Source organism: Fragaria vesca, linkage group LG6 (genome assembly GCF_000184155.1).
Source record: "Fragaria vesca subsp. vesca linkage group LG6, FraVesHawaii_1.0, whole genome shotgun sequence".
Lineage (NCBI taxonomy): Eukaryota > Viridiplantae > Streptophyta > Magnoliopsida > Rosales > Rosaceae > Fragaria > Fragaria vesca.
Genome location: NC_020496.1, coordinates 34,454,327 through 34,467,385, shown reverse-complemented (window position 1 = coordinate 34,467,385; position 13,059 = coordinate 34,454,327). Strand labels below are relative to the sequence as shown.

At 37.5% G+C, this 13,059-nt stretch overlaps 2 protein-coding genes across 2 annotated transcripts; one reads left to right on the top strand and one right to left on the bottom strand.

The window, feature by feature from the left end:
• Positions 1-5,913: 5,913 nt before the first annotated feature.
• LOC101304690 (DNA-binding protein S1FA1-like) lies at positions 5,914-7,906 on the top strand. The gene is made up of 2 exons (XM_004304361.1): positions 5,914-6,098; positions 7,551-7,906. Exons 1-2 carry the CDS (start codon positions 6,066-6,068, stop codon positions 7,743-7,745), a joined length of 228 nt encoding a protein of 75 aa, XP_004304409.1. The 5' UTR covers positions 5,914-6,065; the 3' UTR covers positions 7,746-7,906.
• A 1,710-nt stretch (positions 7,907-9,616) lies between these two features.
• On the bottom strand, positions 9,617-11,904 carry LOC101304402 (cell number regulator 8-like). Its single transcript, XM_004304360.1, has 3 exons — positions 11,440-11,904; positions 10,429-10,634; positions 9,617-10,235 (listed from the first exon to the last, which is right to left on the bottom strand). The coding sequence occupies exons 1-3, from the start codon at positions 11,738-11,740 to the stop codon at positions 10,002-10,004; spliced, it is 741 nt and encodes a 246-aa protein (XP_004304408.1). The 5' UTR covers positions 11,741-11,904; the 3' UTR covers positions 9,617-10,001.
• Between the last annotated feature and the right edge of the window lie 1,155 nt (positions 11,905-13,059).

Sequence of the window (13,059 nt, the reverse complement as noted above, 5' to 3'; positions counted from 1 at the left end):
CACGGGACCATTGTTGCTTTATTAGGTTTCACAGACACGTAGAGCCTTTTTTTTTTTTTTTTTTTTGATACGCACAAACATGTGTAGTTGAGAATTTGTTGTCTCCACACAAAGTAATGAACAAAAATACACGAAAAATGATTAATATGCATAAGACATTAGCACAATATCTTAGGTAGACAAAATCAAATGCCAATTGGTCATGGACAGCTACTTAACTATAAGGGACACTCACCAGAAAAAGACCATTTTCAATTATCAACGACTTCAGAATGTGGCATTTTAACCACTTTGATACTAAGAGTCGAGAAATGTGACAATTTATGTGTCTAGTATTCTCCTAGTCTTGTTTGTCCACCTCGAGAGTAAAGAATATCTTTGAGTTTGGTGGGAGCAAGGATTAAAATATCAGGTATCGAGGAGATATCAATAGTCCGAAAAATGAAAATTTCGAATGAGATATCAGAAACTTTCGATTTCTTAAATTTTACAATAAAATATTAGTACTTATTTATTATGATACACGTTTCTTACTAAATCCTACTCAGCTGGAATGGTTGAGATGCATGGGTTTTCCTTCGTATACCAAAGTTCGAATCCCCTTTTTCAGGGATCTTTGAATCCAATTTCATAAATTAGGCGTAGGTTGGGTTGTTGGGCTTTGAGAAAATGGAACAAATTACCCTAAATTTTGTTAAATATCGGAAATGTCGCAAAATATTGCGATATATCGATAATGTCAGACGAGAAAGGCTTGGAATGGGGAAGAAATTTCGCTTGGTGAGAAAAATGAAATTTTCAATGATATTTCGCTAAAAAAATCGATTTTTCAATCCTTGGATGGGAGAGATTTTCGATGGTATCTATGATTTGCTTTGCCTTACAATCATGGTTTGGTTTAGGTTTATGTTTGATCTCGTACATAAATTCACTTACCCAGATTTAATCTTTTTTGATACCCAAAATTTCACAAGTAGTTGACACATGTTTGTGTCCCCATCAAGCCTTCACACAAGCATGTTATAGCCGAAAAAAGACTGGCTGAAAATGTGACAAGCCTAAGTTCCCGAGCAACCACCATGCGAACGTGACATGCAACATTAATAAAAGTATACCCAAACTACGTCTATTGAAGCTTACAGAGGGGTGTGGTGTGAAAGGTAACAAACTCATGAGACCCATAGTTAAGATGACATTATCAATATTTGGGTTTGGGGACCAAAATTCAAGCATGATGGACAAAGTCTTAACATGGGCTAGTGAGAGAAACGAAAACTAGGCCTAGCAAAACTTCTAACCCATTAAACCCATTGTTTCTAATTCAAATCCCATTTAGAATAAAACCTTGCCCATGAACCCAATAGCACCATTGTCTTCCAAGACTCCTGACAGACCCCTCTAGCTAAGCGAGTCTCCATTCACACCCAAGTCATTGATAGGTGCATAATTATACAATATTTGTATCAAATTCCCTTATACTTTCTTTGTTTGTTTGATGTGTTTTCTAGTTATTTACTTTGTTTCTTTGTTTTCTAGGTGTTCTAAAGCAAATAAGAAGAAAAGAAGGAAAAGAGAGATTGGAAGACGAAATTCAGGAATCTGCCTATGAAAGTCAACCAACTTCGACAAAACACTGAGGGTAGCTTAAGACGAACTAGATGATGAGTATTATAATTCAAGATGTCTTATTACATAGCTTGGAAGGAGAAAAATAAACTTAGTCGATGACATCAAAATCAGGAGCATTGAGGTTAGGATTTGAGTCCTTGAAGTTTACGATTGTGAGATTTACATTGTTGTTCTTATCTCGATTCTCCATACAATTTGTCACACCCCCAAATTCAAGGCCAATATTATACTGAAATATGACTCGTGAACTTGTGACGTGAGCCATAAAACAATAATAAAACTTCAAAGTAAGGGAATAGTTCTGAGTGAAACTTTCGATTGGTATAATAAAGATTATTTTACATCGATTGAGCTTAACAATAAATTTCGTAAACAAAAATAAAGATTTATTGTGATGAAATAAAAGTAGAAATATAAAACATTCTTTGTTAAGTTTTCGTTAGTTCTCCCCATCCCCAAGAATATACTCGTTACCTGAAAAACATAAATGTGTAGCATCATGAGTTACACTAACCTAGTAAGTACAACTTACATTCTTATAATAATGTATCTTATAAGAAACCAAAAATAAACACAATTAAGTAAAAATGTACCAAATATCATTTTTTAGTTGTTCATACCGATTCTTATTTATGCACACACACACACACACACACACACACACACACACACACATATAAGCGTGAATAAATTCATCCATGTGAATGTTTAGGAAACAGGTAATAAATCACAAAGATCACGCGCTAGGTCCACTATACCAAAGCACGGATAAGCCGCAACATATCGAGGACAATACCAGAGTATGTATACTCAAGGTCGACACTTTCTTCCTATGAGTATAATAGTGCACTATCTATAGGGACTAGGGCCCAGGCTAACTCCACAAATCACAAAATATTTTTACCAGTAATTCACTTAAAAACGGGGTAGTACTAATCACCCGGCTTCACATCTCCAAATATAATTACGTCAATAAAATATAGCCAACTTTAGCAAGTAAGACAATTACTTCAAGACTAACAAAGTATATAAGCATACATCAATATACTTTAAAAATTGTCAATAACTCAAGGTATGCACAAGATTAGCAATTTAGTAAACTTGAAAGTAAATGTGCAATAAAGTTAATGTATTTTAATTTAAATAAACAGAAAATATTAGTTAGTAGTTAAAGAATTAGTAGTCACATTTCCATAGGGAGGGAAATCATTGTCCAAAGAACCGTCAACTTATCATTTTCATATCTCATTCAATTTATGTCCAAATTAGGCAAGTGAGGAGTCCATGCCGAAGGATTTTTCGTAAGGAATCCAATGAGATAAGTCATATAATCCAGTTCGAAGTCATAGAGTCCAGAAATGGTGAAAAACAGTAGCAGTGTAGAAAGCTGATATCCTTTATATTACCTTTGATGTCTAAGTGTTTACGTGCTTTATATTTTACCATTGCTTCTGAAACTTTCCAGATTTAAAGTAGAGGTCCTAAGCTTCAATTTGATGTAAAGTTTGTAGAAAAAGGTTAAGAAATGAGTGAGATATGAATTTTTGAAGTTGTGGTAGTTGTAATGGATTTTCAGCGAGTTTATTAGTTTGGAATTTTGATTAGCCATAACTTGTTCATTTCCAAATCTTTTTAAGTGATTCAAAAGCCTAAACTGAAGCATTTTTCATGAAGAATCTTATATTGTGATCAAATTTTACAAAATGATGTTTAATTATATACGAAAATATAAGTTTGTAGAAAACATATACTTTTCCATTTTATCCTTAGTTATGCATTTTGATAATCTTAAAGACAAAAGAGTACAAGAATGTAACCATGTACTTACTCTTAAATTTTCAGAAGTGAAGTGAGGGTTTGGGTATTGACTCAAGGTTGGACTTCTTTGACAAAGAGAGAACTTCTCAAGAGAAAAAGAGTGAATGGTAGGATATTTTGGTGTGGGAGCTTTTCTATTCAACTAAGGGAGTTTGTGATCATCTTTACGTTTGATCTTGGAGTGTGAAGAAAAGATGTTGCAGCTCCCAAGTATATATAGGCCATGAAGCATGCATTGTAAATTAATTTCCACCAATTTTATTTGACTTAAAAGACCAAACATTAATATTGAGTGATAGTCTAGCTAGTTAGGGTGATTGTTCACAAAGAAAACCAAATAGTAAGAGGGGTAAAAGAACAATCAGCTATTACCTTATATATGTATTGACATGAATCTATAGATACACAAATATTTATATATGTATATGTATATATATATATATACACTCAAGCTAATAAGTAAAGGAATATGATGTTTTCTTTTCTTAAGATCTTGTAAATGTGTTAGTAATATTTAATATTAGAATAATATGCATGATAAAAGTAATACTAACACGAGTCTTAAATTTGATCACGAGTATTGATTGTATGTAAAAAATACGAGTTAAGGTATTTTAGTAGTTTACTCAAATTCTAATACTTAATAAAAATACATATCTTGTAAGTATGATACTTGGGGTCATTGGCTTCTAAAAGGAATATTTTAGAAGATATTTGGATTACTATCTAAGGTTAAGGAGCCTTAGTGTGCTATATAATTAGTAGTAAGTTTCGGGGTACTACACAATTGATCTCCAAAGATTATTTGTACTTTTTGTGTGCATTCACGACATTAGGATGAGCTCGGTAATTCTTAAAGTGGTCCTCAAATCCACATCGATGACAAAGACCTGAGCTTGCGTGATTGGATATGACTTACTGGTGTTTAGGCTTGGGGGTGCCGCCACTTGGGCCAGGCACGCATCTCTCTCTTTTCCAGACATTGGCATGGCCTTTGTTGTCGTTGTCGTGTCCCCTATTTCCAGCTACGTTGTGGCTTGTTTCCACAAGCGTATGGTTCAACACGATCTCTGCCTTTTGTCCTAAAAGCTTTTCCACCCTTCGTCTTGTTAAAATTACTCCCAGGAACCCTCTTTGTTCCAACAGGTTGCAAGTTGTTCTGATCATGGATGATTTTGGTATTTTCTTCTGTCAAAAGTTAAGTCATAAGACCACTAAACGTAGTAATACGCTAGCTTGTTCTTATACTCGAGCCGATATTGTCACATAAGAATGCTGGCCAAGGTGGGAAACGTTGATAACGTCTTCTTGATAAGATCGTCTTTCGACTCTTTCTTATATCGGCTCGAGTATAAGAACAAGTGTATCACTACGTTTAGCGATCTTATGACTCAACTTCTGACCGAAGTAAAGGACAAAATTCTTGATCAAAACAACCTGCGACCTGTTGGAACAAAGAGGGTTCCTAAGAGTAATTTTAACAGGATGAAGAGTGGGAAAGCTTTTAGAACAAAAGGTAGAGATTGTGTTGATAATGTGTTGTATAGAAAACTGTAGAGACAATGAGAGGTTAGCAAATAGATTGTAGAATTGTGTATCTTATTCATTGATAAAAAGACTTTATATAGGGAATTACATTACATCTTTTAGGTGTTTCTACAAGAAAACATAATCCTATACTAAGTTGGTAACCTATCACTCTATAGAATTAGAATTCCTTCTTTGACTAGCATTAAATCAAGACACACGCAGTTTTACTAATTCAACTGTCTGCCAGTAAGTAATCAAAGTGAGAAACCCTATCTCCAACCCCGTCCAAGCGCTTCAGAAGTCAAGGGAGTTCGATCCGGCTACAACTCTCCTCCTTCCACGCACGGACAAGGATCGGTTGTTGAAAAAAATTAATCTAGAAAGAAATAAGTTCTTGTTTGATCTGCCGCTGTTAGAACACCACAATCTTCGGCCTTTTGAGGTTAATGCTCAAAATGGTGAATCGACCATTCGATATCCGGCGGAATGGAAGAAAAGTAATGAAACCCCCGATGCCTACTAAAAATCAGAAAGCCTTTCACTGGCAGGCGATCGTGTTTTTCACAGGATTTTTCGTTACTCATGTCAGCATTCTCACTTCTGATATCTCCAGGTGTTGTCACCAAAAACCTTCCCCGATTGACAGAACGTTCCGCTACTGACACTTGAAAAAAAAGCTTTCAAGGTCTCGTCGCTTCGGTGAATCACTTGAGCCCCGATACATTTTCGGTTTTTTAGTCAACTGCTGAAGTGAACATTAGTGATGTTTTATAACGTCCCCCGCATAGGATTTGCCGATCTCCCAACTTGGCGATGTGGCGATATCAAAATACAAAGTGGTCTGGGCCTTTAAACAGATTCACAGAACCCAAAGGCCCATAATGAGTCGATTCCACAACGATTAACAAAAGCCTAGTTATGGAAAAGTCAGAATATAGGGCTGAACATTTTTATCCATTTGCACAGATGATCCGTATTTATTAGCGACTCGCGTGACCAGATCTCGCTCTTAATATTTTCTTCACTCTTGTCCCAGTTGACACAGCGACCCGGATCTCTCTCAAATCTCAGGCCTCAGAGCTTCGGCCATGGCGGACGAGGTCCCTCCCTTTGACGACGTGGTATGACGACGACCCCTTTCAGTTTCGCTCTCTGATATTTATTTCTTCAAATGTTGTATTCGTGAATCGGAGTTTTGATTTCTGATTTTGAGCTGGAGGATTGTCTCTGTTCAATAATGTCTTGTATGCATGGATAAATCTGTTGGATTTTTACGTGTATCGGTTTGTGTTGGATTGATCTGATCGATTCTGGTGATCTGTGAATTGGTTTTGGAAGATTCAAGATGCAGTTGAGATTTTGGGTGATTTTGAATTGATTGTGGTTAATCTCAGTCGTAGCAGTATGATCCCTCTGTTTTTGTTGTTATCTATGAGCTCAATGCGTGATCACTAGTTGGGTAAATTCTGGCGTAGTTATAGCATATTGATGGTGATAATTTCAGCTTGAAATGCATGTAATTTGGTGGAACCTATGAGTGTATTTGTAGATTTATGTAGAAATCGGTGTTATGTTTATTCTGTGATTTGGGGTGCCATCTGTAGGGTGTCTTGGTGGATTAACTGTTAACTCCTTTACCTCACTAAACTGACATAGAGGGTGTCGATAAGAGTGAGTTTGGCCGTTTGGGTTTCGTCCCTGGCATACCTAAGTTACTCCTTTCAGCTGACTGTTAGTGCTGGTGGATATCGGGTTTCATTCATACGCTCTGCACTATGTTTGGCTTTACCCTCGAAAAGGGATGAGTGCAAAGATTTCTCAGACTTTGGGTTTCACTTTACATATCATTTTGTAGTTCTTGCACGGATGCTTTCTAGTCAATCTGATATGTATTTTCTCACCTGTGTTACCTAAGCCAAGATTGGTATTGGATCTACTTCCTTAAATGTATTGGCTTGTGCGAATCTGACTTGTCTAATATCATGGAAACCTGGAACCAAAATCCACAGCTATTGTACCCTACAAATAAATCTTATATAATTTTTTTGTTTTGATACCTGTAAGCAGTTAACGCAGTCCTTGTCATGTAGAGTGATACCCTTTAGGATGCTGATTCATTACATGCAACTCATTATTGGTTTTAAATGGTTGTTCTCTGCTTGGTTCCTTTCCTTTTAGATGCTTTTTGCTTTTAGCTTTTTCAAGGAATGCCAAGACATAGCTTAGTGGCTTCGCATCTGTAATTTCTAAACCACAGTAGTATTGCTATAGAATCAGTTTGTAATTAAAGGAACAAAAATATGATTTGAGTGGAGAAGCTGTTAAAATTGGTTGTCTACTTGCTAGGAGCATGGCTTAGAATCAGTTTGTAAGTAATGGAACAAAAATATGATCAAGTGGAGAAGTTGTTAAAATCGGTTGTCTGCTTGCTAGGATTCATGTAAAAAAAGCATGCGCATAAAATCTGCTGCATTAAGGATATGTTGCAGCAGACTTCCTGTAGTTCCTATTGTATTATTTTAATCCATCTGATTATTTGTGTGAAAATATAACTTGCGGTGTTGGTTTTGCAGGGGACAAAAGGATTCAACCCTGGACTGATTGTGTTGCTTGTTGTTGTTGGGTTGCTGGTGATTTTTCTGGTTGGAAACTATGCACTTTATGTTTATGCTCAGAGAACTATTCCTCCAAAAAAGAAGAAGCCAGTGTCCAAGAAGAAGCTGAAGAAGGAGAGGCTGAAGCAAGGTGTCTCTGCCCCAGGGGAGTAAATATGGAAGAAAGACTGCAGCTCTGCATGTTAAACTCATGTTGCGAAGTTGTTCCTTCATTTCCCTTAATACTAGATGGAATTGAACTTAGTAATTGAAACCCTGTATCGGTCTAGCGACCAGGGAGTGAGAATGCTGTTCTTAAGACAGTTTTTATCCCTTAAATTTACCGTCTGTACTTGACTGTCCTTTCTTAAACAAGTAGTCAGAACTCAGAACTTAGAAAGAGTTGCTTTGCCAAATCCATTTAGTTGTTTACAGTTTGGTTCAAGATTTCAGGAATATTAGGTAGATTGCAATGTAGAATATGGGGCTGTGTTGGCTTGCAGCCAGTTTGGTGGGTGGAATCGGAAGGTTGGTGCCTTGACACCTCGGGCAGTCTAGCTGTGTGGTCAGCTCTATCCCACGTCAAATGCCTTGTGTATAAATAAACTGGTCCCTTGTTCAGGGGTCCGACCAACTCACAGGTAATGAAATATGCCGTCCTCGCTGAAATAGGATCATAAGATGAGAACGAAGAGCGGGGAACGCTCACTATGTACTCGGTACTCCCTCAACCTCAGTATTTGAAAAAAAAAAATAAAAAAAATAAAATACTAAGAAAAGTTGATTGCGTTTTGTCCATTATCTTCCGAGGAATCCACAAAGTTACTACTGCATTCTCTGTGCCACTGCAATCAGCCAATCAGTGTATCATTCTGACTTTATTCGAAGCTCCGCCATACTTGTGACATCCTGCTTTCTCTTCCATAACTCCAAATTGCATAATCCCATTATACTTCGAGGCTTGGTTTGGTGCAGTATAGAACTGTGAACAAACAAATACATTTTCATGCATAATTGTGTTTGTGCTGCCTGTGATTAACAAGACAGACTAAGTTCCACAGTGCTGGCCTCAGTGATCCTTCATGTACAACATATAGCCACAAGGTAGATGACATTGTTTGACATTTCGCATTTCATATGATAAGGTCACAAAAACAATTCTCTCTCAAAGAAGTGTCTCCTGAATCTATCTTTTACAAGCCGAAACCAGAACAAAAATCAGCTACTTGTCCATTTTATCACAAATCAGATACAGTAAGATCAATCCTTAATTCCTTATAGAGAATTGCAAATAAGATCAATACAGAATTAGAGACATTCAGTGTCCTCAAATAAAGTCTTCTACAATTTTTCTTTTCGTCAATATGAAGTGTCACCAATTGTCATCCATTAGTTGAATATTTGCGCATTGTTTTAGTTCTTATGAGATGAGGCAAAGGTCCTTCCCTAGCAGAAGATTCTGATATCTTAGGTCATCTATTCTAGACTCGATCGCAAGTCAAAATGTAAACTATATTGGCTTTGTTTATAAGGTGGATGAGGTTATTTATTTATTTATTTTTGGATACAATACGGTTAATTTCTGTTTTATGAATATTGTTCTCTAAAATATTCATGCTTGAAATCATTATAAGAACCACAATCTGGATAGAACAAGGACAGTTCATTTCAGTTAGGACAAACTAGATATGCAAATCTATGTAAGAATGGGTGTTGAAGGTTTCTGAGCTACTTCTATGAGTTTGGAACAATGGCGCGGTGATTGTAAAAGGGTCCGATAACAACTAATCTGATAGTCTTTATATGCACATGTATGTATCTTTATATAAGGGATATGAAATCCACGCTCCCATTTTCTATTTTTAGTCATCATTTCATAAGAAGACAAAAGTTAAGTCATTAAAAACAAAATTTAAGTTACCACAAATAGAAAATGGGAGTGTGGATTACAATTTAGAGAATGTGAATTTCACTTCCCTTATATAATTCTAGGTAGTACATGTTAAGAATGCCTACTTTCCTAGTTCCAAAAACAACATCCATTTCAGCTTCCAACCAATAGCAAAACGGCATAATGTATATTGCAACAATACTAAGATATAAATCCCTAAAAAGGAAAATTGGAAAATCAGCATCTGATGAGAATCAAAGCGTCCTTTAAAAAGTAACCAAAAAAATTAACAGCCAAGCTGCCAACTTAGGTTCTCCACTTTCAATAACATTTCACAGATATCAAATAGTATACTACATGTAAATATAAGCACACCACAAAAGTCCACACTTCCATCTTCATGTTATTTATACTTGATTGGGAAAAACCAAGCAAAAAGATGCAGTTCAGAGGGCTTGATGCACTGTTAACATAGTTCTAGATTTCGAAGCACACTTAAATATACACAGTGAGGGGGTCTCATGCCTGGGATGCCAGTCTCAAGCTTCACGGCCCATGCCTTGCTCTCCAGGAGGAATCATAACCAGAACGGGTTGAGCATTGAAGCCAGGATGAGGCAACCTGCGACGGACCTCACGGCCTTCCTGGCAAAGGGCAAGGGGATGGCAGCACAAATGAGTGGCAACATCACAGAAGGCCTCACATTGTTCCTGATCCTCTTCTCCCATTGATCCACAGCACCCACAAGTGTTTTGGAATGTTTCGCAGCCACCCTGCTCATCACCAAAAACCAAATATACAGTTATACACACATTCAAAATGTTTCCTCTTTCGTGTTTCACCTCAAATAATATATGCATTAGTAGGTAATGAGCCAGATGAAGACATTACAGACTTTCAATGTTATACATATATACAGGCAACCACCATTAAGAGAAATCAAGAATATAAAGACACACAACTTGCCTGCAGGTTGAACTTGTGGCGCATAGCAGTACGGTTACGAGCAGCAAACCATGGTGCAAGGCAGTTCCAACCAAAGAAGGCATTGCCAATTAAATACAGACCAGAGTAAGTCAAACAATGAGATGCAAATGAGCTCCCAGTAGAAGAAAAAAGTCTCTCAGCATTGCTTCCATACAGAACGCAAGGAGCCACACTTCCAAGAAGGCCTAGAAAGATACCACGACCATTAGTATGAAAATTGTCTATAGTAATGACAACTAAACAAGCACAACTACAGAGAGATCTAATCTTATGATTAAGAAAAATGATGGGTTTTTCAAGCATTAGCCATCAAGCTACTCAACAGGTGCACAATTTTCATATCTTCTTAAGCCATTATAGAAGATAAACAGGTAATTTCTTTAATCACACATTAAGTGTAATCTAGGCATCACAGAAACGTAGATTGTGATACACTGCTAAACCACAAACCAATGCTCTTTTAAAGAACAGTGTCACAATACTCTCAAAAGTGACTCATGATCAATCTCAAATCTTCCAAGACTATGACTTGAGTAAAAGAGTTTGCAATCCAACCGATAGTGCCATAATATAAAATGGTGTTACAAAAGACCAATAGAGACCCATGATCAGTTTCAAATCTTCCAAGATCATGACTTTATCAAAAGAATTTGTGATCCAACCGATAGCGAAAGCCGCAATATAGAATGGAACTACAAACGACATTTTGTGCATTATGGTGTTTGAAAAATCGATAACCTTTCCATATGATTCCCAAAACCCCATCCTTTCTATCAATCACAACCAACAGATATCAAATTCAAACAATATTTCAACAGAAAACTCTAGATTAATCAATAACCAGCCAAATTGCAAAGCATTTTTATCTCACAAACCCAAATCAATCCAATCAAAATGCTATCATCAAGCTAATTTAGCTAATTCATCAATACCAAAATTTGCTCCAAGATCCAACAAAATCGAAAACCCAAAAGCGAAATCAAAACTCACAAACTTCAAGATCGCTGCTGCAGAACTCATCGTTGCGGCCAAGACAGGCAAGAAGGTCCGAGTCCCACTGGCTCCGGCCCATGGCCTCACCAGCCACGACGCTGCCGTGAGTCACCGGCAGCCCATCAGCAGTCCAGCCGCATCCATTACCTCCGCCGTTGACCTGCCCCATCTGAACAGGAGACTTCTCATCGATCTGAGCCGCCGGAGCCGCCTTGGCCGGCTTCTCAGGCTCCTGGAACTGCTGGCTCAGAAGAGGGCTCGATTCCTCCTGGACATTGCTCTCCCTGTTTCCCGCCATGGTTGAGAAATCAAGAGAAAGAGAAATCGAAATCGGAATCGGGATTCGAAACCCTAGAAATATTGATGAAAATGAAAAGAGGGGAGAGAGGCGACGTTTGTTTTTTGATGAAAATGAAAAGAGGGGAGAGAGGCGACGTTTGTTTTTTCGTTTTTGGTCTTGGCGTTGTTGGTAGCTAATAATCAACCCAACCATGTTAACCGCGTTTTCATTCGTCTCTGCCACGTCATTCGTTCCCCTCTATTTTCGGACCGCGTGGGGTTATGCTATCCTGTGGCGCAGATGTATGTGTAGAACCTGTTTGGATCTGAACGCGTGTCGATGTTTTCTTTGGAGGCCATTGAGATGTTGACGATAGGTCTCGTGTGTTGAGTATTACTTGGTGCGTAAGGAAAATTCTAAAACGGAGAGTGACAGGTTTTGGAGACAGCGTGGTACCTTCTGGCAAGACCACATTCATCCTCGTTCGTCTCGGATGACTTGGACCTTTTTTTGGCAATTCAGATATAATACAACCTCACTTATTGTATTTTTTAAAAAGTATACCCGGTTTGTCTAGATACCTCCAGTGAGATTGATCTTGTTTGAAGTTTTAGGTGATATCGCCGAAAAAATTGGAAAAGAACAGACTCGCCGGGAAGGGAAAGTGGTTGGGAACGCTACTGGAGTGTTTTGAGGTGGAGGCGCGCCGTCGTCGGCGCCGGAGGGTGGAGAACGGACGGACGTCCGCACTTTAAGCCGAGTGCGGACGTCCACTTCTCATCCTCTCTGTGTGTCTATATATATATATATATATGAACTAATTTCAGTTTACCCCCATCAACTTTAGGTCGATTATTATGTTAGTTCTTCTTCTTTCAATTTCATCAAAAACACCCCTCAACTCCCAATTTCATCAGCCGCGCATGTCTAAACCTCTAATCTCCATCTAATTCCTCTGTCAAGTGATGACTTGATATTAAGAAGAAAGAAAAAGAAAAAGAAAAAACTAGACAAATTACATTACAAGTACCCAACCAAAATCGACTAAAGTAGGGGTTGTGATGAGAGCGAAGATGTGTATCGATATGGGGGAAAAATAGTCCGAAAGTTAATTTTCAGAATTTGACTTTCTTCTTGATATCAAGTCATCACTTGGCAGAGGAATTTGATGGAGATTGGAGGTTTGGACATGCGCGGTTGATGAAAATTGAAAGTTGAGGGGTGTTTTTGATGAAATTAAAAGAAAAAGGACTAACATGATGATCGACCTAAAATTGATAGAGGTAAACTAAAATTAGTCCTATATATATATTATATTTTTACATTACATGATTGTA